General features: G+C 42.9%; 1 protein-coding gene across 2 annotated transcripts in view; it reads right to left on the bottom strand.

The window, feature by feature from the left end:
• Positions 1-22023, bottom strand: part of LANCL2 (LanC like 2) — a 33086-nt gene extending 11063 nt beyond the window's left edge. The window contains exons 1-6 of one of the 2 annotated variants that reach the window (XR_003987205.1): positions 20970-21617; positions 9805-9922; positions 7029-7236; positions 4686-4833; positions 3920-4066; positions 454-636 (exon numbers count right to left, since the gene is read on the bottom strand). Coding sequence is in view for 1 of the 2 variants with exons in the window: in XM_030445311.1 (XP_030301171.1) it covers positions 454-636; positions 3920-4066; positions 4686-4833; positions 7029-7236; positions 9805-9922; positions 20970-21179 (1014 nt within the window). In the remaining variant the exon portion in view is untranslated. Of the gene's footprint in view, positions 1-453; positions 637-3919; positions 4067-4685; positions 4834-7028; positions 7237-9804; positions 9923-20969 lie in introns of both variants that reach the window. The other variant, XM_030445311.1, reaches the window with a different exon arrangement.
• Positions 22024-25549: the final 3526 nt, after the last annotated feature.

The raw sequence follows: 25549 nt of genomic DNA, 5'->3' as shown, positions 1-25549 counted from the left end.
AAGGGCACAGGATCTTTGTTCTGACATTAAGATCTCAAGAGTTAAATGTTAATAACAGAGTAATTTATGGGAGACATTCTCTGGTAAGGCACATGAGCTTAGGCTTTAGAAAGCCAACATAATTCTTAAAACTCTCAGGATGAAGATTCAAAGAATTTAGGTCAATGTTGTCACACCCAGCATTCTGATACCAGATTGTTTAAACACATGGTCCTTTTCCAAAAAACCCTACAGTCTAGTAGTTGCTATCATCCCAAGAAGCAATTTTACCTATTTATTTCCTCTTTACAAACACACCTACATTAAGTTTGAGATTTTTAGGTGGCAAGCCTAGCATTCTGGTTTGAAAATCTAGATCTAGAAAGAAGTAAAATGCAAGCCCTACAATCTAACAGGCCTGCCTAAAGGTCTCTCTGTAAGAACAGAGGTCTGTAAGAACACCGAGTGATTCACCTTATAAGCTTGCATGAGCATGTGGATGACTCCAGGAGCTCCATGGCACCAGTGAACCAGTCTGTCAGTCTCATTGCTCAGTGATGATGGGTAATTCCCAGATCTGAATTTTTTATGACGCACATAGTCTATGCTTGGCTTCACCAGCTCTGTCAGGGTCTCTTGGTCCACATTTGCAATTGGCTAAAGGAAACATTAAGAAAAACATCACTGAAATCATAAATGAAAGTAGTAGCAAATTGTCTATCAACGGTTAATTCTATGATCTATTTTCAAGTACCCTACATATGTGCCCTTGATCCAAATACTTTGAATCACTTACTACAGATTTAATTAATGTCTGCTTACAATATCCTTGTAAGGAATGTTTTTACAGCTACTGTAGAGACAAAGAAATTGGGCCACCAAGTTGTTACCTGTCCTACTGGAAGTGACACAGAAAGACTATGGAAGAACTGGGAACAGAATATGGATTTCAAGACTCACAGACCTCTCTGCATACCTTAAAACAGAGAGAGAACACTTACAGGAGATAGATGGTTTTAGAGGAGCATTGCTCATAATACACACTTAAAACACAATGGGTTACACATTTTGTTTTAAAAATAACTAATGTAGACAAACCTGTCCTATTTCCCAAGAAATGGAATGTATGTAGTGGCATACTTGGCAAAGGTTAATGATTTCCATCATAAAAAAAGCTATGGGCTGTATTTCTGCATTTCCATTTTCAGAAGCAACAGGTAGCTAAACATCTTTGTACTACAAACTCATCCTCGGATTGCTCTTCTGAATTTTCTTCCTTATTTATTCTATTTAATTTACATTCTTGACAAAAGAATATACCCATGAACCTGCATGTTCCTTGCAAGTAAAGGGTTAGAACCTGGGTATCTGTTAGGTCTGCAGCTGTTCTTAGTTGGCATTCTCTCTTCTACCAGTCCATTTTACAGTCTTGTCATAACGGAGCACTATTTTCACACAGGCCTATATGATTTCTGGAATTCCAGCAAGCTGTGGGAACAACTGCAGAAACCAGATCCTACAGAAGCCCAATAACTTGGCTTATTTGTCTCTGTTGCTGATTTGATGTCTTACAATTTGCTTCCCACTATCTCCAGCACATCTGCATTCAATAGGTGAGCGATGTCAAAACTGACAGTCTCACAGCCAAATACAATACTTGAAGCAGATATCTTTTCAGTAACTTGAAAAAAACCAGAAGTCTTTATTTCAACTCAGCCAGGAAAACTTTACCAGACTTCTACCTACCAGGTCCCTGAAGCAAACTCCACTTTTGCACTCTTCTGAGTGGAAGAGAAGGCTCCAAGGAGACCTTACAACAGCCTTCCAGCACATGAAGGGGACATACAGGAAAGCTGCAGAGGGGCTTTTCACCAGAGAGGGTTGTGACAGGACAAGGGGCAATGGTTTTAAACTGAAAGAGGGTAGATTTAGGTTAGATTTCAGGAATAAATTCTTTACCATGAAGGCAGTAAGACAGTGGAATAGGTTGCCTGGGGAGGCTCTTGATGCCCCCTCCCTGGAGGTGGATGAGACCTTGTTCAATCTGGTCTAATGGGAGGTGTCCCTGCCAATGCAGAGGGGTTGGATCTTTATGATCTTTACGGTCCCTTCCAACCCTAAGCATTCTGTGAAGCTATGAAACCTTCACCCTGCTAATCAGAAGTACACCTGAACACATATCAGTTTATCTTGAAGAACACCCCAGAGGTGATCAACCCTCTCCTGTGGGGTAGGAAGGCTCTGGGGGACCTTGGTTTTGGGGCTCTGATTTCATGCTGCACCCCTGCAGCAGGAGGAAAAATGGATGGCCACCAGTAATAAATACCTTCAGTTTTCAGCTATGCAAGGCAAGTCCAACCCAGCCCAGCCCAGCCCGGAAAATTCAAGAAGAGCAGAGATCTTTACAAACCTCCTTATCACCCTGTGCCTTCTGAGAATGCCTGAATACAAGTCAATTCTTTGCCCAAGCAGATGAGGTTCTCAGCTCCTGGATGAGTTATATAATACTGCCAAGCTCTTATTCTTCTAGTACTCTTCTCTAACTAAATCCATCAATACACATTTCCTCAAAAAGGTGTTGTACAGCCAATGGGAGGTGTCCCTGCCAATGAAGAGGGGTCGGATCTTTATGATCTTTAAGGTCCCTTCCAACCCTAAGCATTCTGTGAAGCTATGAAACCTTCACCCTGCTAATCAGAAGTACACCTGAACACATACCAGTTTATCTTGAAGAACACCCCAGAGGTGATCAACCCTCTCCTGTGGGGTAGGAAGGCTCTGGGGGACCTTGGTTTTGGGGCTCTGATTTCATGCTGCACCCCTGCAGCAGGAGGCAAAATGGATGGCCACCAGCAATAAATACCTTCAGTTTTCAGCTATGCAAGGCAAGTCCAACCCAGCCCAGCCCAGCCCGGAAAATTCAAGAAGAGCAGAGATCTTTACAAACCTCCTTATCACCCTGTGCCTTCTGAGAATGCCTGAATACAAGTCAATTCTTTGCCCAAGCAGATGAGGTTCTCAGCTCCTGGATGAGTTATGTAATACTGCCAAGCTCTTATTCTTCTAGTACTCTTCTCTAACTAAATCCATCAATACACATTTCCTCGAAAAGGTGCTGTATGGCAGTGATGAACAGTGGCCTCCACATCTCAGGTGCTACGTTGGACACTTTTTTTTTTTTTGTTAGCAAACACCCTTTTAACAAACCATTTTCTGAATTCTTCGCTGAAAATACAAAAAAATTCTCTCCCATTTTCCTTATTTCACGTGGGAGGGATGGGGAAAGGATGGACTGATATGCCATCTTCTTCTGCAGTGGGTGACTCAACTCTGCATGACTCACAATATTTAATGTACAATGAAAAGACAGTAATCTGATGGTGCATAAACAATGATATTGTGGTAATTCTTAAAAGCAGCAATTACATGTAAAGGAAAAGATAAGTTAGGATTTTAATGTGTATACAGAGTAGCTTCTGCTTAAACCAGAAAGCACTGTGCAATTATTCCATCAGCCTGAAAAAGTAAATGAAGGATGGAGACTTTGAAGAGCTTCCTTAAAGGAAGGAATATTTCTCAGAAAATCTAGTAGAGCCAGGGAAGGAAAAATGGAAGCCAGGAAGATGGGAATAGCAAGAAGGGGCTAGAACAACTTGCTGAAGGGAGTCTAAGTGAACATAAGGGCAAAGGAAATTAGAGCAGCCTGAGACCCCAGTGAGATGGTCCTTACAAAAAACAGCTGCAGTGAGGTTAAGACATGTCCTCAGGTAGCTGAGTAGTAACATCTTTGCACAGTTCTGTGCTGCCCAGATTAATTCCAAGCTGTGAAACCCTGACCCAGTCACAACACTGCACATGCATGAAAGCTGAAGGTAAGATCCTCTGACTGAAAACAAGAAATCACTGGTGTTCTAACCCAGCCCACGGAAGATGCTCTTACCTGCATGAGCATGTAATAGATGCCAGCCACTCCATGGGCTGCTCCAACATACTGCTTCTTGTGCCACTGGTACAACAGAGGACAACGGTCTGTTTTCCGCTCCTCCTTTGAAAAGCTTTTCCCCGATTCAATAATAGCATCTATTACCTAAGGAAGAGAACACATTCCTTCTGTCTGTCTCACTTGCTTTGATTCAGAGCATTTGGCTTTGTAATGACTAAAACCACAGTAATGAATGTAACAATAAACAGTGATGGGATAACAATATTCAATTAATTTAGACATGAGTGTTGAGGTAGAAATGCTATTTTTCCTAAATGAGGAAATCACATTTCCAAGAGTAGAAATTCAATAAATAAATACTTCTAATCACACTTTTCCAGGCCTGCCTTCTCTGATTCTGCTATCTACAGAACATTCATCCATTTTTCCCCACACAGAATTCTCTCTCTTTTCAATTAACACTTCCAAACTTGTGTTTTAAGTTATTTGGAAACAATTTCTCATCCTCAAATGTTCCAAAACTAGTTACATATTAGATCCACTTCCATGGCTGGCCACAGACCCACCCGCACTGGCCTGTCTCAGTCTCAAGTGGGCAGCAGGGAAAGGGGGAAGAGATTGGAGGGATCTATGAGACTGGGTTTGCAGTTCTAGGTCCTTCTTCTTTTTAGCAACCCTCTCTTAATCCCTTGAATTACGCAAGGGCATGATTCCAGTTCAACCTCACCGATGCTGTGTGACTGGAGAGAGAAAAGTATCTTACCTCTTTGATAACAGATTGTGGGATGGTGTTCGGACCAATTTCAGTATTCAGGTACAGCAAGGCATACAGATAACCTGCTCTGCCATAAAGCAGCTCATCTGGAAGTTCAGCATCTGTGCTTATGACTGTCCTTTGGAGCTGCAACAACCTGTATCAGACAAGGAAGGTAGGGAGGGACAACATCTTCTCTAGAGACCATACTGGGCTATGTACAGCACAAGCTGTACATCGGTCAAACCTGAAGCAGAATGAGCACTGAAGCTTCAGACTTCCCTTCAGCCATCTCTACCTCAGCTGGCTTCCAGGTTTACGCACAGGAACTCAGTGTGCCTGCCACCCCTGACAGAAAAACAACTGAGCTAGAGCCAGGCGAGTGCTACTGCAACCTACCCAAGCTTCTGCGCAGACGTATGGGTGTGGCAGAGGGGTTGGAGGACACTGAAGTGCTCCCCCAACAAACAGGGAAACCTCCTAGAGCCTCTGGGAATTTTACCTAAGCGAGGACCCTTAACTGTAGGTGTGTAAAAGGAAAAAAACACAAAAAGGAAAAAACAAAAAAAAGGAAAAAAACAAGCTAGAGCTGCCAATATCACCATTCAGCACTTCCGTCCCTAGAAACACATCTCAGATGTTTAGCAGTTCAATTTTGTAAAGGGCACTGCTATTATGCACAGGAGTTTTGCCTGCCTTTAGAAATGGAAAAACAACCAAAACCTTGGGCTGGCCTTTGCAGCTCTCATTTGCTCCAAAGAGACCCCCTGCTATTACTCCAATAGTCTGCATTAGAACTGAGGTGGAGCAGAGATCTGTTTTCCTGCCCACTCCCTCCCTATATCTTTCTCTTTATGTTTATTAAATTGGCAATTAGATGAAACTATAGAGATGATCACATTTGAAGCTGAGAGTAGGCAAGACAATCCAGATTAAGACCTAACTCAGTTTCCAAATCCCCCTGGCTGCTATTATTCAGCAGAAATGTTAGCATTGATATCATGACCATGCAAAAACACTGACCCCAATGCCTTGCTTATGCTGTCACTGCTTAATCCCATAGAAAAGCCACTTGCTAAAAAAGGAATTTTGCATTTATCCTTTCTTTAAACTACACTTTGGACTTAGAATTAAATTATTTTTTTACACTGTCCACTGTTAATTTTTATTACTGAAATCATAAACCGGACTACAAGGTAGAAAGTTTAAGAAGTGCAATCACGGATTACATTTTGCAATCCATAATATAACACTCAGCTGGTGTCATGAATATATTTGTAAATAAAAAGGGAAGAAAAGAAACAAATAATCAAATTAACCTCTTTTTCAGTCCTCCTAGAGATGACTTTCCAAGGATAGGTGACACTAAAAAATTTATTGCTAATCTCACTTTGCTATTCTTGCCTTACAGCAACACTGCTTTGTTTAGCTGCATCCAAAACGACATGCCCAAGTTTACTAAAAACAAGAACACTCAGACCTACCATCCATTTAGAAACTGAAATATTAATTCAGGAACAGCATCAGAGATTAATCCCACTAAAATTCTAGATTAGAAAAAGAACAATTATATTCCCAAACACAAACCAGAATGGAGAACAGAAGGTTAGTCTGCAAATTCTGTCAAACTAAGGTATGCTTCTGGACCACCAGCAGGTAGATTGCTCCTGCTGAATACAAACCCCAAAGGGCTCCAGTGCTTCCAGCCCTTTCCAAGGTACAGCAATCAGCTCTGTTCACCCAGGAAGCTCTACATCCAAATGGGATTTCTCACAACATTTGCTACATTGAGTTTACTTTGAAAGGGAGCTGAATTTTTTTTTTCAGGCAATCCTTCACATGGATTCTGACCTAAGTAAGGCCCTTGTCTTTGACAGTTCAGCAAATATCTCCGTCTTTGTTTTATTAAATCTTTATTACATGTCAATCCAATGTACCATGTTTCTGTCTGGATGTTTCCAGATCCCTGCAGTGTACATGTTTTGTAATGAATACACACTCTTTATAGGAAGCATCATATACTGCACAAGCACTACATATTGCCCATTATAAGTTTACAGCTTTTGTTAAATGTCACTTTGATGTGACAAAACATAAGTGTGCATGCACTACAAATATGCCCAGGACATCCTGTCCTTATGGTGACAGGAGGCCTCAAGATAACCTAACTGTGTAATCAAGTGTAAGCCAGCTTTCATAAAGTCTACTTTGTATTCTTGTACTGAAAACATATAAGGGGAGAAAATGTCACCATTTTTCAATCCTGTCCTCCAAAACTCTACCTGCTAATGTTACTGAACCAAAGCTCCTTATAAATGAAAGGCATAGCTTTTTCTACCATCAACCACTTACTTGGCAACACATTCTTTAGATTCACTGTCATTTTTCAGCTTGTGATAAACCACTGCTCCCACTGCCAGTGGCCCAGCATCACCACAGAGGAAAGTAACTCTTCTGCCATTCAGATTCCGAAGGATTCTCTTCACATAATCAAGAGATCGCTGCAAGTGACTCTGGTTTTTTGTGACACGGTACAGTTGCAGGTATAAGAGGGCAATACCTGAAACAAACACAATAAAAAGAGATAGTTTAATTTCCTTTTCCTTCTTAGGAGATCATATTTCTCTCTTAGCTGCCTGTGAACCAGTCACTCAAATTAAAACAAGTATTTGGGCACTTAAAGCATGTCAGTCAAGGGTTCTAGCTAATGCAATGGGAAGGCACCAAGACTTCAATTTACATTTCAATTTGGATTATGACAAAAATTTAAAAAATAAAAATAAAGAAATCAGACTGAAGCCTAATGGCAAACTCCCAATTTGCAGAGAATGAAGATTTATGACACAGGCACTAATGTACGGTGAAGAAAGCACTGAAGACCCAAAAAGTGGGGCTAACAAGCATGTGTATGACCAATATATTGACTGTACAATACTCATTTATCAGATGCAAGAAAAGACCTATTTTCCATTTTATTCATAAAAGGATCTTTTGGTGAGTTACTGAATTCAACTTGCTAAGTTCTTTATAACCTTTAAATATATTTCACAAGATTATGAGCCTCTACAAATTAGGCTGTAAAAGCTTTGTACAAGCCAGAAAGCAAGTCAGTCCTCAGAGAATGACAGAAGATAATATCCAGCTTCATTAAAGTCATCACATAGTTTTCCATTAGAACAAAACAAACTTTAAATACTGCAATAATACAGACTGAAGAAAGTGAAACAAATCCATCCAAGTAGATGTTTACTGGCTAACTGCAAGCATGCATGTACAAAGCAAAACATTTACCTCCAGACCATAAGGCATCTAAAACTCACTTCTGAATGGGGAGAGCACTCTCCTGAGCCACAACTAAAGCTGAGTACACACAAGACCCACCTAGCTCCACAGAGAGGCTACCTGAGGTGTACACAAAGAACAGCAGCACCAGAGTGCTGGTACATCCTCACATGCTCTCCAGACTGGCTTTGAACAGGATTTTCTAGAGGAGTCCAAGAGGATAGCTGCAGAGCTTGGAGAGCCCAATTCAGTAGGACAGGAACTTAAGGATTATTTTCTGGAATTTCTGTAATGCTTTTTTATGCTGCTCTTAAAATGGCTCCTCCATGAGGTCTGTCATACACAGAACACTTGCATAAGCAAGACAGACTCTTAATATGAGTCCCATGATTGTTACATGCCAACAGAACATGCTCCAAGATTTTAAAGATGTTTCACAGACTACAAGCCAATGCTCAGGCCCATCCTGACAATAAGATTTGTCGAGACTTCATATATAATAAGCTTCTGATTAGCACACTAGAAAAATGTTTCAAGAAGCAAGTTTGGAGAGAAAGTATTTGCACTAAGTATTTTAAAAGTCAGATCATTTAAATATTTTTATTCAGAGTAATTTCCACAGGAGCCTCGTACAAAGTTCAAAACTTGCAATAGATGTAGTTGATCATCCTTTCCTACAGGATGGAAAATCCCTACTCTCAGCTCTCACTAGACTGCATTACTTGTTCATCTATCTTGTTTCAACTAATAACAGCTCTGTTAATTTTAGCTTATGACTCATTTTGAGCATGCTCTGGTTTATCAGCTGTAACCTCAGTTGTCAGTCACAGTGTCAGAACCCCAGGAGCCTTTTAATGTCAGGATGAGAAAGCCCACCACTGGAAATCTTCTGCACTCACTCAGCAGGCACTCACTTTCAGACCCTGAGACATATCTACCCTTTAAGTTCGAGTTGTCTAAACTTCCCCACCTATCCACCCACAGCACCATCTGTACCAAAACATCAAGAAGAAAGCAAATAAATTTCACCCTTTTGTTGCCAGAATTAAGCCTGAGCACGGGAAAAGCCTGGAGGGTTTCCTTAAGCTGTTCCCCCTCATGACATTAAGATAAAAGATCTCCTCGGGGCACACTTCACACGTGCAGGGCTAAAGCACAAGAATGCCTGACATGGGTGCTATACAGAGCAGGAACGGGATGTCATTGTGTTAGCAAAGTGGCACTTGAGAGGCCTACATGGAAAAGCATAGCAGCAGCTTGAAAAGCAGTGGCTACACCAGATTCAACAACAGCAGGCTCTGCCTAAAGGAGCAGAAGGGCTCATTCACATTTTGGCAGCATCACTGATGCAATGCTATGATGGTGCCCAGCAATAACCAGCACTTGCACATGCCTATGCATCTCCACCTCCATACTTCCCCTCCTCACACGTTCATTTCACCATTTTTGTACAGAAAGAACCAGCACAACCAAACTATCAACATTCCAGACTCCCAGCTGCTGAGCATGGAACACTTGACCTCCATTTACTCCCTCCAAAATGATTAGACAACTGTTAACTAATAGTCAGAGGAGCAGAAAAGGTAAAAATAATTAATTTTAAGAAAACCTTAAAAAAACAAGAGGTAAACTGAAGAAAGAGCAGCCTTAAAAAATCCACTTGAAGTCAAAAGAAGTTACTTCATACAGCAGTGACCAAGGGTCCAAACTTAAAAGAAAACAACTCACAAATGCCTGCATCAGACTATTTCTGACACTCCTGTAAGAATATCAGAACCTCCTCCTGTGAATAAACCCCATTACATCATTTAACAAACACATTTCAATGGGATTGTAGCTTTCTCACCAGTCCAGCCAGTGTAGGCAGAACAGTCATGCGGATCTGCTGTCTTCAGCCCTTCCTCCATTTGTTGCAGAAGGTCCTTGATTTTTGCCTGGATCCGTTTTGAGAACCGAGCACTGACCTGAAAAAAGGAGACAAGAGAGTGAAAGTCAGAAAATAAAAGAATCCAAGAATGAAAACTGTCTGCTGCACTTTCTTGTTTGGAAAAAAAAACAAACAAACACCAAACAAAACCAAACGCCCCCCCCAAAGAAAACAAACAAAAAATAATTGGACCGTAGGTAGTACATACAGCAATCATCAGTGTAAATGTGGTTCATCTTCAGTGCGTCCCATGTAAAGCGTTTTGATTTAGTAATAGAGTAAGTTACTACTGTAGACAAAAATTTTCTGAGGATATTTAAAAAGTCACATAAAGAGCTCCTATGGACATTGTGACAGGATTTTATTATATGCTGCCTCTTACCTTGTGTTCTTAATACAGTAAACAAAACTTCTCTGAGGTAAAAGTCAAATAGAAGCAAACAGAACAAAACCAGCTGCTGCCACTCCATGGACCAGTACTCTATTGAGTGTCCTGGTACCAAGACCATGCTATGGACAAATACAGCCCAGAGAACCTACAAGCCTCATGCTCCAGCTTCTTGCTCTCATCACAAGGTCCCTGCACATCCCGCAGGAAATGGCTAAAGGAAAAGAAATACTTATATTTGAGAAAATGAAGTCAAAGTCAAGCCAGAATCTCTAATGATGTGCTCAATCACATAATCAACGATGTATTCACATTTTTTTCTTAAATCACAGACTTCTTTTGATGTCCCAGCCTCTCATCACCACACAGAAGGCAAGCTGTCTAAATGCCCTTTCTCTTGCTTCTTTGCCGTCTCCTGTCCCTAAAACAGTATTAGGAATAACATACTTTATCCTGAGAGGAGGATATTAAACTAAGTAACATATTAAAAAACAACAACCTGAAAGAAAGAGCTAGACGTGAATGGGACAACTAAAAGCAGTTCAGAAGCTTCAGGCTCATGCACAAAGGTGAAGAAACAAATCTTTGATTTTACACATAGCTTAGTTACACTTTTGACTAAGTTTACATAGATGCTATATATGAAATATAGCAGAGGATACTTTACTCTTGTCAACGTTTCTCTCTCATTAAGCATACTGTAGGGGAAGATACATTACAAATTACTCTATTAAACCATGGAAACAGTCAATTAACTAGAACTTATTGACCAATTAACTTCCATGTTACGTCATGAAGTCTCTTCACAGATTCCACCTTTGACGGGGACCATCAGGAACAACAATCAAAAATGCTTGGCTATTAAAAATCATTAATATTAAACACTATATCTTAATGATTAGTTTATGAAAAACTATTTTATATATTTAAATAGAGCTTAAGGGGTAGGTTTAATTGTAGCACAATTTATCTACTACACAGCTAGAGAAGAAACCCTCTTCCTTTCCTAGGATGTAGGAAAAGATTTATCATTATCAAATAATGGAATGATTTTGACAAAACAGCAATATAGATAAGCCTTGTGCCACCCAAGAATATTTCCTGAATGTGTTTTCCATAATCTACAGAAGGCCTCAGGAATACGTATCACTTGCCATATCTTAGTTATCCAGGAACAGCCACAAGATAAACTCTCTAGGAACATGGAAGCCAGCAGAGCTCCCTCCTCTCCCAAACCAAGAGACACAATGCAGTGGTCATCAGAAAAAGGGCATTACACAACCTGGCTCCTTGTCAGCTTACACTGAGAATAAACTACTGTTTTCTGAACAGTGTTTCATCTCCTTCCACCTCTTCTTTCCCCATCCTGTTCCCAAGTAACATCTGAAATAAATCAGATCAATGAAGGCTTAGTTTGACACATCTAGATTTATGGGGTTTTTTACTGGAGAAAGAAAAATAAGCTCATTAGGAAAGTAAGTTCTTGTTTGATTACAAAATATCCAAAAATGGAGAGGTTCAACTAAAGAGAGCTGGATGCCACCATGCAATGGATTACTCAAAATACACACTTTCTACTCATGTTCAGAGCAGTACTTCATAAAGAAATCGGTGAATTCCAACATCCAATCAACAGCTTCAGGAATCAGAATATAATAGGAATTACAGAAGTCCTCTGACATTCCTTAAGTCTCCAGGGTCAACAGTTCAAATACATTTTGTGATGGTAAGATAGGGAAGAGGATATTATACCACACCACTCTAGGACGAAGCTAGAGCCCCCTTAACTTTCTCCAGCAGCTCTAGAAACAGCAACCAATCATAGTAAGCACCCAATGCCTATTGTTCCTTGGCCTTAATGTGGTATTTTTTTACACAAGCATCTTTTTGTTAGGATACTCGATCACACAAACACAACCTTCCTCCCACCCTTTTGACCAGTTCAGTGAAGTTTCAATACAAAACAAAACCCTTCCCAATGGGCAGGGCTTCTCTCCTTTGGAACAGCTATGCCAAGGCTAAGGCATATGGTGAAACAGCACGAAAATATCCACGCGGATGCACCCAGGCATAGCACTGTCTTATCTGAGTTTCAGACTGCTGGCTTATTTACCTACTACACATTATAAACAAGCTGGTTACCTTTTTGTTCTGACAATACACCTGCTGTTACCAAATCAGGACATTTTTTAATCAAACACCAGATTAATTACCTAGAGGCAAGAAGGGAGTACTAGGACACCAGGAAACCTGGTTTCTGCTTTGAAACCTCAGGTCTGTACAACTAATTTATCTCAGGCTGGCACATCCCTCTCTTTAAAATGGGAATTCTAGTTTACTTGACTTAGTGCTTGGAAAAGCAGAGATTAAAGCATTATTTTATTACTATAATTAATAATTACTTTTTATAACTATATTTTAGTATTATAATAATTACTATCAGCCCAAACAAAACTACTCCCCAGCTTATGAAGCACAAGAGTTTTCCCCATCTACTTACTCCTCTGCCACAGCCTCTACCTTTTTTCTGTTGCTCTGAAGCTTTAACTGAGCACCGTCACTACTCATTTTATAAGACTGCACTATAAGCTTATAGCATATGCTTACATGCATTAAATTAATTACCTGAAGAAAAGAACATTGAAAGGTGTCTTTAAAAGATTTACAAGCCTTCTTCAAGCAATCTTATGGCAGCATTACAGCTTAGCATAAAGCACACTAATTCATGTTGAGTGCAGATTGATTTTCATGAGTAGCATATTCATTTCATAAGGATTTTTCCAGCTGTCATCCAGGCCTTTTCTATAGGTAACTCTTGCTATTCCTGTCAGGAGGAACAAGAACCAGGAAGCCTGATCTCTGATATCCAGTGCTGCATCTAGTCCTGGTTCACAAAACACCAGATGGTAACAGGAGGTGAAGAGTTATCTAACTAGAAAAGGCAGTGTCCAGGAATTCCACTACAGCAATAGAATTCCTGGACAGAATTCCACTGTTGCTTTAGAAAGAAAAAACGCTGTAATCCCATCCACTACTCAAGTTTTATATTGACAAAACACAAAAAAGGGAGCTCATTCCTCATCATATCCAACAGAACCCTGTACCATATTGACTGTGGTAAAAAGAAAGGCTCACTATCAGCATGAAACATAGAATCATATAATCATAAAATTATTTCAGTTGGAGAAGACCTTTAGGATCAAGTCCAACCATTAACATAGCACACTGGCATATCTACCAGTAAATCATGTGCCTAGGCACCATAACAACACATTTCTTAAATACCTCCAAGGAATGACAACTCCACCATTTCTCTTAGAAGCCTGTTCCAGTGCCTGACAACACTTTCAAGTGAAGCCATTTTTCCAGACAGCGAATCTAAACCTCCCTTGGTTGAGCCACCTTCCTCTTGTTCTACCACTTGTTACTTGGGAGAAGAGATTGACACACAGCTTAGTACAAACTCAAGAGTTGTAGCAAGTGATCAGGTCTCCCCTCATCACCTTTTTCTCCAAGCTGGAGACCTACAGTTCTCTCAGCTGCTCCCCATAAGACTTGTGCTATAGACCCTCCACTAGCCTTTCTTTGGACAAGCTCCAGAACCTCAGTGTCCTTCAAAACAAAACAGTGCAGAAAAATCCAAATACGTTAGTTATGTAAGTTCATTGTTTTGTGATTTATTTGAATCATATAACTTTTTTCACTGCAGGGGCAGGGAGGCAGTATACAAAGCTACGTTCCAATCCAAAGTCTTTTAAAGCCAACAAAACCACAACGAATGTAAATATATGTGTAACATCACTTACCATTGGCACTAACAACATGGTGTCCAAATCATGTTGTCTTTGACAGCAGTACCTCTTTCCCCTATTGCCATTCTTTCAAGTTTAGAATTCCTAAAAAGAACTTAAATCTTTTGTAAACCCAGCACTAAAACCACACATATGATTTACAAAAAAATACACCATGATGCAAACAAAAATACTCCTAAAAGGAATGAACATTTCACTTTAGGTTGATATTACAGGCAACTTACTATTTCTTACTGACCTACTTCTCCATTACAGCCATTTCCAGTTTTACAGACATGGCTTTAAAACACAACAGCACCAAGAGCAGGTGAAGTAATAAGCAGATGCTATTTTCAAGTTCTGCATCACGATTTCTGGTACGAAAGAGAAGCCTTACTGTAACCTAAAGTCCTGCATGCACACACACACATTTGGACCAGATACCTCAGTACTTACATAAATCTGACAACACCACCATGAGATCTCATGGCACTTGAGGTTAAAAGTAATACTCGGGTTTGACAGATATGAGGTGATTTATCTCACTTGCCTTTGCCAAAGACATTTAGATACCAAAATGTTTTTCAATAACACCTCGCAGCATTTATGTGCATCACGACACATCTATGTCAAGTAACTTGTGCAGAGCCATGACAGGACAATGGAGGTCTGAGCTCAGCTTTTTTACAAGTTGCCATAGTACCAGTCTTCCCTACCACCAACAACTCCAAAACAACCATAATGCTATTAACCCTGATTTGCTATTAACCCTTGTTTACTCCATCAATTTTTGGGCAACTGATGCTACATCAAAAACTAGAGCGATGAAGGAAGCAATTGATTCAGGAATAGCGTGGCCAGCAGGTCCAAGGAAGTGATTCTGCCCCTGTACTCAGCGCTGGTGAGGCCACACCTCAAGTACTGTGTCCAGTTCTGGGCCCCTCACTTTAGGAAGGAGATTGAGGTCCTGCAGCAGGTCCAAGGGAGGGCAACTAGGCTGGTGAAAGGACTCGAGCACAGACCCTATGAGGAGAGGCTGAGGGAGCCGGGGCTGTTCAGCCTGAAGAAGAGGCGGCTCAGGGGAGACCTCATCGCTCTCTACAACTCCCTGAAAGGAGGGTGTAGCCAGGTGGGGGTTGGTCTCTTTTCCCAGACAACTTTCAACAAGACAAGAGGGCACGGTCTTAAGTTGTGCCAGGGGAAGTTTAGGTTAGATATTAGAAAGAATTTCTTTACCGGGAGGGTGATCAAGCATTGGAATGGGCTGCCCACTGAAATAGTGGATTCTCCATCCCTGGAGATATTTAAAAAGAGACTGGATGTGGCACTCAGTGCCATGGTCTAGCAACCTCAACGGTGGTTCAAGGGTTAGACTCGATGATCTCTGAGGTCCCTTCCAACCCAGCCAATTCTATGATTCTATGATTCTGCAGAAGCAGCAAGGAGATGGCCTATATACTCAGTGCTACCTACCGAACACACAAAGTACACTATTATCTCATCTCAGTTCAAATCAGGGTAAAAAGAGATATTTCAGAGAAAAGTGGCTTTATTGTTTGAGATGTGCAGAACAGGAGACATAATACCATACTGGGTTCTTTTTCACCAAAAGTGCATTACTCAGAGAAGAAGGCTCAGTTTGAGCTGGCACTATGGTGTGGGCTAATTCAAAAAACAAACTTACATGAAAGGCTGCATGAGGGACACAGCAGACACTGGTAAAGGAGGAAGAGGTGGGGAACGACACTGCTCTGCTGAAACAAGAAATCCTGGCTGTCCTGAAGTCACTGGGAACCCTGCCACTGACTGCAAATGAGCCAGGTTTCACACCCACGTGCTGGAACATGGGTTTGTTGAAGCAGAATGAGGTCTCACATTCACCTCCACAGAGCTCCCACAATAGCAGACCAGAAGGAATGGCAGTTGGATCCCACCTGCAGAATCTAGCAAGGTTAGCTGGGAAATGACCTGCTTTTTTGTACAAAAAAGCAAGTTTTACTTTGTTTTTACCAAAATCAACAGACTGTTGCAGCTCAAAGAGCAGCTTTCTTATCTGAAAATACCAGATCCTATGAAAGCTCATCACACAGGCTCTGAAACAGTTAAACACAGCTCTCTGACACTATTCAGCTAGGTCCTTCCAGAAACAAATGCCAGATCTACAAAACCACATGCTGAATAAATTATGTGAAACAGTGCTGTCTGTAAAACATACTGCCCTGTTTTTTTAGTGATCCAGTACCTAGTGCTCTACATGTCATAGTTAATAAAAAAATAAACCAAATAAATAAATAATAATAATAAATAAAAAGAAGGAAAAAGGGAGAGAGGAGGGAAAGAGAGAGAAATCAACAGTTCTGGGCAATATACCACACTGCTACAAGTGGCTTCTAAGTATCAGGCTTTAAAGCAGACATCATCCTCCAGCTCAGAGGAGAAATGAGTGTGAAAAACAGCATTAAAAGCAATCCATTTAAGCTACAGAAAGACTTTCTGCAAGTATGTAAGAACTAATGAGATTGCCTCTAATGCATTTTGTGCAAAAGGAGCTATTTGTCTCATTGGTGACTAGGCTGAAAAAATCCCAAACCTAAAGGTTTAAGTTTCATAGAGTCATAAAAAGCTTCAGTTTACTGATAACAAAAATAAACACAATTAACAAGCACTGAGAGACATTACTCTATGTTTTGGGAAATGGAAGCTGATAGAGCAAAAGAGCAATACTGAAAATCACTGGTCCTGACACAAGCATGTTACTCTAAAACTAAGAAAAAACCCCTACCAATACTGTCTAAATTATTTTGATATCCAGACTGCAAGTATACTCCATATACTGAACTTGGCAGCGTATCAGTACCTGTTAATGCCCACTCAATTAGCCAAATCAACAAATCATTAACTCACACCTCTGTAAGATAAATCTAGAAACTGGTCAAGAGTAGATGGCTGTGAGACAATTTAATCAGAACTTGGCTTTTAATTTTAAAAAGGATCTTCATTTAGAACTAGCTGTCTGAAGTCAAAACAGGTCTAAAGATGACGTTATTGTCCTTAATAACAGGAGGGGATTTCAATATAAAAGTGCTGGAAAAGCATGAAGTGGTATTTAATGCTGATATGAATGATGAGGAAGGAAAGAAGCAGCAGTTGTTCCTCTCAGATTGTATACACTGACTGCCCTCAGCTAGCAATACACAGTGAAGTTCAGTGAAATGATTCTCAATTTTGATCAAGACTACCACCAAGCAAAACTAACTTTCCTGCAACAGAAAGATCATTTTCAGTGCACCAAGTCTTCTCTCTATTAAAACAGGACACATCTGTGATGGGGTGCCAGAAAATATCCAAAGAAGTGGCAATCTCAGTAAACATTGCTACCCTTGCCATAGATTCAGCAAAAAAGTGGGACGATACATTTACTGGCTCTAGAGGTTCGATTTTGCCTGCAGTGCAAGGAGTGGGATGATTCCCACTGGTGTAAGGGGTTGCAGAATCATTCTCAGACCAGAGAGAGCTAGCTGCTTTTAGCAGGACAAATAAAATTGCCAGTGAGACAATCCAATACATATAAAAAAAACCTCAGGGAGTGGAAGGAGGCAATGACAAAGTATTTCAGATTTGATTTTTTTTTCATATTTTAAAAGAGAAGACTGAAAAGCAACATAAAGGAATTATCAGGAGATGGAGAAATCACTAGGAAACTAAACATCACTAAATCAGCCAGATGATAATCTAAGTAAATGTTTTGTTTCCCCACTGATAATCTTTGCAAATAAGCACCACTAGCTTTAATTACACAAACTGATTTTCCCATGAACTAGGGAATATGCTTTAAGTCTATAGCTATTAATTTCTCTGCTTCCCCTTTTTAAACAAAGGCTAACATTTAAAACTACATTTCTTAATCATCTACAATTAATGCTCCTTGGTGAGTCACTACCTTCAGCTTTCTCAGGCAAGTTACAAAAGCAATTAAAGTCCACAATACTTCCCAGGTAAAGGAATATAATTAAGAAAAAGTGAGTTTCAACTACATGGGGAGAGAGTCCACCTAGACTGCCACGTTTACTGTGACAATTTTTGAGAAGACAAATCAGCAGCCTTGAGTTTTTCTCTTCTCCTGCTCCTGTATCTTCTAGCTGCTTGAATTGTACCTGGTGTTTACAAACACTTCCATGTGCAGCACTTCGTCCCAATTGTCTCACATTTCAGACAATGACTTGAAGAGCTTCTCCTTTTGTCAGACAAGTGAGCTTTAGATGGCTATGGTGGCAGCTTATGAAATCAAATGGAGGTATTAATAATGCATTGCCTTCCATGACAACAGCACAGCCCCAGATGGGAAGAATAAATAAAGCAGTGCACTTCTGAAAGCTTCTCTCATTTTTATGAAACTTGTGTTACTGTGTACAGTGGTTTATAGAACTAACTTCCTAACCTGTTAAAGTAATGTTGTCTTTACCAGGGCTTTAGGCAAGGATGTTTCTGTTGTGAGATTGAAGCCTGTTAAATGGAAAAAAAAACCCATCCCAAACCAAAAACCACAAACAGCAAAAAGACCCCCAAAACACTCATCAGCAAGTCTCACAAAAGTCAGGGTAGTACTAGGATGGACAACGTGAAAATGCTGCAAAGATAAATGCACATAAATATACTCATGGTCCAGAAATATGTCTGAATATTCCTTAGATTTTGCAGGCACAGAAACAAAAGAAAATGTGCACTCACATGTCTTCTCCTATGAACTGCAGAGGTGAAAAAATTCAAAGACCACTGAAAGTTGCTGTAGTCATAGCACTTGGATGCAGTATAAATTATGATCTTTTTTCAGAGAAGCTTCATACCTTTGAACCTAACAAAGCACAGACACCACCATTTTTGAAGTAAGTGCTCAAAGATATTTTCTGAATAAAGCTCTACAAATAGCTGCCAACTGCTACACAGTAAGAATGAACCTCATCCACCTCTGATGCTGGGAAAAAAAAACATTTGCACCCATTGTAAAATAGCATACTCATCTACAGCAGAGCAAAACAGAGATTCCTAACATGAATGAAGGTCTGAAAATTCTTGACTTAACTCAAATAACATCTCTGAACTTGGAATAGTGCAAGAGTTAAACCTGAAGTAATCAGAGTTAACTATTCTGCAATACAGCCAGTATTCTCTAAAAACAAAACAAAAGAAAAAAAACACCCAACAAAAAAAAGCCCCTAAACGAAATAAGGGTGGTCACCTTCCTCCAATATCAGCTCTTGCTTTGGAAAGCTGTAGTCACCCTAGATCAGCAATAAATGCAGGCTTTTTTTCTCTTTTAGAAAAATGGACATTAAGTGTAGAATCTAAAGCAAGTACATATGATCACTGGCCTACAGAAGGCCTTAGAAAAAAGATTCTTGGAATGTTTTTTTCCAACGTAACAATTCATAGCTACACGTGTTCTGCCATCTCCTTTATACTTCTGCCTTTATACTTCAATTTACCATACCTGAATGTTTCTTTTGTACAGATACAAAACAACAAAGAAATAACAGTTCTTAAAAAAAAAAAATAGAATTTACCAGCACTGAGTAATCCTACCAGGAATTTTTGTAAGAAGAAAGCAGAATTCACTTCCAAACCTATCCTTTAACCCTTTCCAAGAGCTAAATTCTTGTTTTGACAATTGCAATTAGATGTAACAGTAAGACACCAGTCCTCCTAAGTATTCTCTTCTGTACACTCTGTTTAGCCATACACAACTTCAGAAACCTCAGCAGCAACAACTAGTGAAACCTCCCACTGCCTCAGGCATATGGTGAGCTGATACTGCCCGGCCCAATTTTAGGATGCTCAGGAAGAATACTGCCCCCACCACTGAGCATCAACACCCTCATCCCACCCTATCAGCAAATCAAGATAATTTCTTATTGCCAGAAGCAGGAAAATACAGAGTTGAGATTAAAGGTTCTCCTTTATTTCCTTCAGTCAAGAGTCAAGTGTGTGAGGAAAGGTAGCTTCCCAACCACAGCACTCCTAGCAACGTCACCACGCAGTGGGTTTTTTTGTCTGAAAGATGACAAAACAGCATGGTAGTAGAAGATGAGGCTGCTCGGGGGCTAAAATGACAGAAGGTCCATATTCTGATTCTCCTTCAGTTGAAGCCAGCCGCCGTGGTAACAGGCTGGATCAGCTTCTGTGCTCAAAAGCCTAAAACGCGCACAGTTCTCCAGCCAAGTGACCGTGGTGTGGAGAAGTAGAACAGGAAGATCGAGAGCTTGGTGTGACCAGACAGACCTTCTGCGGGACTGAACTGACTGCCTGGTGCCTATCAGGGTGCAGCCCAACTTAAAAACGTGTGCCTGTGACGGCAAACACATGCCCTGGTGCACCGCACAGCGCTACCTGAAGCCTGAGCGTTGCTACCTCTTGAGGGGAAAACCTCATCTTTTCTGGATGAGTGCTCAGCCTTTCCCATCCCTGCTCCATTTCTCTGGTGAAACTCGGGCAATTGCTGAGTGCTGTGACCGAACCACCAGCACCAGTGCACAGGGAGCACTGCCTTCAGACCCTGTCCCGCGTGGGGAAAATAAACACCTCTCGGCGGTCACCTCCACCGATTCCAAGCAATACGCCCGGACTGAGCCAGCGCAGAATTCCCGCTCCTGCCCCCCGCTTCTCCCCTCAGGCGCCCCCGAGGCCGCTGCCCCCCCCAGCGGCGCGGACAGGCCGCAGGCCGCCTCCCTCCCTCCCGCCGCCGGAGGCTGCGCGGGCCTGGGGCCCTGCCGGAGGCCGGCCCGGGGCAGCGCCCACGGACACCCGCGCCGCGGGGCCGCTTCTGCAGGAAGATAGCACCCCACGGGCGACACAGAGCCCTGAGGGCAGGGACGCGGCGCCTGCCTGGGTGCCCACCGCCTGGGACTTACCTTCCCATCGGTGCCGAAGGGGAGAGACTCCTCCTCCGGCGGCAGCGGCGTCGTGTCCCGCTCGGTGTCCGCTACACTGGGGGCGGCCGCGGCTACGGCTCCCGCTCCGTGGGGCTGGTAGTCGGGGTAGGGGTTAGCGAAAGCCCGTTCCTCCATCTCCGCCTCGCCGCCCAGCTGTAGCTTCAGCCTCTTGGACATGCTCTCTCCCATCTCAGCCGGCCCCCGGCCCGCCTCCCCGCACGGCAAGCCGGCGGGGACACACTCCGCCCCGCAGAGCGGCGGATTTACTGCAACGCGAGCGCCGCGGCCGGCAGCTTCCTCACGGTTACAGCCGGCGCTCGTCTGGCGGGGAGGCGCGGCGGCGCTGGGGCAGGAGCCGGGGCTAGGTCAGGGAGGGCGGTGAGGGGCGGCCCGCCCGCTCCGCGCTGAGGCTGCGGTGTCAGCGCCCGCGGCCGCTGGCCCATCTGGGCCGCCTCAGGGCAGAGGCGCCGCCGGCCCCAGCCTCGAGCCGCCAAAGCTCAACTCGGGAAAACGAAAGGGAAGCTGCGGCGCCGCGTCTCTGCCCGGCGTCCCCGTCAGCCGAAAAAGGGGAGCAAGGAGCGCGGCGTGGCATCACACCCGCAGGGGCAGAGCGCGGCCGGGGCCGCGGGCAGGCCCCCCCGCAGGGAGAGGCAGCCCACCCGCCCGCGCAGGCTGGGTGGTACCGCTGCAAAGCCCGCCCGAGCTCCTCATCGTCCCCAGCCGGGGCGTCAGTCCCTCGGGCTGCTGCTGCCGCCGACCGCACGCCGGGCGGTGGAGCGGGGCTCCCGCCGGCTCCTCCCGCCCGTCCCCACGTAGGGGGGGCGAGCTGTCTCCCGGCGCATCTCAGACGAACGGCAGCAATAGCAGGAGGGGGAAGGACAAGCCCAGGAGCAGGCAGTACGCCACCAGCTCCTTCGCCCGGGTCATCCACACCCTCCCCCGGGCCGCGCTCATCCGCCGGCAGCCCGAGGGGCCTGCGCGCCCAGCCCCAGCGGGAGCGAACCGATTGCAACCGCCTCGACGACCGCCCCTCAGACGGCGACGGGAGGCAGCTCCCCAAGGAGAAGGCGGGGGGTGGCCTCTTTCCCTCGTCCCGCCCTCGGATTGTCGTCTCGGACTGGTTCCTTAGTGTGGGCGTGCTGGCTGCACGCTCCGCTCTGCTGCAGGCGAACGCTTTTGCCCGCAAAAGCAAAAAGAAGAAAACCACTCCGCAGTTATGGAGGGGGCAGGTGGTGGCAGCTTGCTGTCCCCAGCCTGTGACTCCCCTTTGGCAGGTGGAGAAATACTCCGGCGCTCGGGGGGGTGTGAGGGGAGAGTGCATCCCGACCCGGGAGGTGCAGGGGCTCGATCCTGTGCAGATCGAGTGTTTCTGCTTGGCATCCAGTCCTGGTGGGGGATGAGAGGACCTAAATACCAGGGCACCATGTCGGCATACATTTTGCCTGGACCTAAAGTTAGCAGAAAAGTTCCAGGTGAAGGGGCAATGGTTAAATCTTTTCTAGTCACAAATAATTGATAGACACTGTCAATATTGTTGTAGCCTTCAGTAATTCTTATCATATACTGAGACACCCTTGTGTAGGAACAGGCTGTACAAAGCCTTCAATCCAGCCAAACACAGCATTGTGTAAAAATATGGACACGAGACTTCATTACTCCATTAAGTATTTATAATTTTTTGCTAGTAATTGGACATCAGCCAGACCATAGGCTATTAATTCAAGATCTGGACACTGTGCAGATGTATTGATCTCTAGTGTTCCATGATGAGTAATTTTATCGCTATCCAGATGCATATTCAGCTTGTAAATTACACACAGGCTTCAGGATATGGTTGTTTGTAATTATATATATGTGAATAAATGGGGCATGCCTGTTGTTTTGCAGCAAGATGTAAATTTTAGGAAGTATTTTCGCAGTCTTATGTATTTGAGATATTGAGCTGATGACAAAGCAGAAATTACAAACAGTTTGTCTGACAAGAATTGCTTTGTATTTACTCTGAAACTAGCCATCCACCCAAAAATTATGCAATCATCTATAAAATAACATATTCTGTAATAATTTTTTAAAATCACTTTATGCTTTTTGTTCCTCTTTAATGGGGAAGTCTTTTGTACTTTTCTGCAGAGTTTGAAACAGTAAATGCAGAACTTTTTAAAAAAAAATTGCTTGTCTCTATGTAGACATTTTGTAGGCAGAGTATGTTATCATCTTGAATGGTTTCCTGCCCAGAGAAAACACCAGCTGTGGTCAGTGCAAGTACCTGCATCCCAACAACGAAGATCCAAATGAAGCCTTCAACACAAAGCTGTGGGGCTTCTGTCTTCTTACACCTTCTACTCTCCTTGAATCAAAATGGTGGGAATATAAAAGCAAGACCAAAGTCTACCCATGAGGAGTTTGGCAGGAATCTTGCAGGAACAGGTTCTTCTCTTACTCTGGACCAGTGAGTTGGAGGTTGGTGGGTTTGTATCTCTTGCATCATTGAGGTGTTCTGATCACTGCTGTGTTTAACACCATGGTAAACACATATTTCTGAGGCACTTGTCCATGGTCACCGATCCTCAGATTTGTTGCATTTGGTTATGTTTAGCCTCCAATGCACAATCTGATTTTGTTCTAAGCAGGTGGGATATAGTTTGAAATCATTTTAGGCTTTTCTTTTGTTTCTTTACCTTTGATACACACAGAGCTTCCACAGTCTGAATGTGAATCATGGATAAAGGGGGAGGAAAAAGGTTGGGCTGAGTGAGGTGGCAACCTTTAACATAAGCTTTAAGCAAGAACAAATTCATATCTCTCATCTGTAGCAGTACAGAGCAGGAGGCCTTGCCTACCAAGATAATAATTTCTTTGGCACTCATACCCAGAATACTTCTAAATGCTACTGAAAGCAGTAAGCCCTCATGCTTGCTTTCCACTCCAGCTATACACTCCTGTTACCTGCCTTCTGCAGCTCTGGCAAATGAGCAGCCCCGCAGCAAGGTGGTCTAGCCAAAAGCTGTTCTTTTCCTTTCTGTGGTGTAGGTGAAGTTGCAACAGATATTTCACCAAAGCCTTGTTCGTACTTAGGCTTCGGTTTCTTCATGTAAATCAGGAATATATTTCCTTACCAGATTACTGGGCTACTCACTTTTTACACAGGAGGAATTTAAAAGCCCCTCTCTTTTATTTCTCCTGGTCTTTCTTTCCCTCTAATCTCCTTTACATTCTGCAATGTCTGTCATTGCGCTCCTGATGAGACTAGTGACATTTTTAAAAATAGTAAAACAAAGTATCTTTCTTCTTGGGCCAGGACTAAGTAATCAGAATCTATCCATAAACCATCGTGCTGTGCTCTCACAGGTATTTTGCTACTCGATTCCCACTACATATAGTAAATTATCTTGTCTAACAAGGGGGGAAAGAGGGTCGTATATCACACAGCAAACCCTCCCTGGGCTAGCACACAGCTGCCCTTCACACTGTGCCCCGTGAGAGCTACATCATTCTGTAACATGATGCAGCTTGCAGAATGAGTGTGAGCAACCATCAGCAATCTCAGAAGCTGTGACATATTTAGCAGTTCCTTCAGCAGCTGTGTTCATTCTTATTACAGTATAATTGCACTCATTTATTTTCATGAGCAATGGCTATAGATCCATGTAAGCAACAGCCTCATCCGTGTTTTGTTCTGTGGAGACAGGATCATGAGTATGTGACTTCAGCATCCATGGTAAAATGCCTTGTAAATTCTGGGAAACCACTGTAGCAGCTGGCATTAATCTCATTTTATTTCTAAATACAGATCTATGAGATTCAACTGAAATTAATTGAGAGAACTAAGAGCTTCAGGAATAGACCCTGCTAGTGTGATAAGTAAGGGAGAATAAGCCTGTACACTGCTTTCTTCAGTATTTACCTGTGGAAAAACAATATGGTCATTTCTCTGTTGGTGTCAAGACAGCAGATCACAGAATCACAGAATCCTCTGGGTTGGAAAGGACCTCTTGAGATCATCAAGTCTAACTCTTAGTCCACTACCACTGTGGTTACCAGACCATGTCACTAAGTACCACATCAGTCTCTTCTTAAAAACCTCCAGGGACAGAGAATCCACCACCTCCCTGGACAGCCCATTCCAATGCCTGATCACCCTCTCTGTAAAGAGTTTTTTCATGATATCTAACATAAACCTCCCCTGGCAGAGCTTAAGACCATGCCCTCTTGTCTTACTGGTAAGAAGAGACCTGGGAGAAGAGACCGACCCCACCCCTGGCTACCCCCTCCTTTCAGGGAGTTGTAGAGAGTGATGAGGTCTCCCCTGAGCCACCTCTTCTCCAGACTGAACACCCCCAGGTCCCTCAGCCCTTCCTCACAGGACTTGTGCTGGATCCCTTCACCAGCCTGGCTGCCCTCCTTTGGACCCACTCCAGGACCTCGATATCCTTCCTAAACTGAGGGGCCCAGAACTGGACACAGGACTCAAGCTGTGGCCTCACCAGCGCTGAGTACAGGGGCAGAATCCCTTCCCTGGACCTGATGGCCACGCTGTTCCTGATACAGGCCATGGTTGC

This window comes from Calypte anna, chromosome 2, assembly GCF_003957555.1.
Source record: "Calypte anna isolate BGI_N300 chromosome 2, bCalAnn1_v1.p, whole genome shotgun sequence".
In the NCBI taxonomy this organism is placed as follows: domain Eukaryota; kingdom Metazoa; phylum Chordata; class Aves; order Apodiformes; family Trochilidae; genus Calypte; species Calypte anna.
Note: the sequence above shows the minus strand (reverse complement) of the source record. Positions and strands in the feature narration are given on the sequence as shown.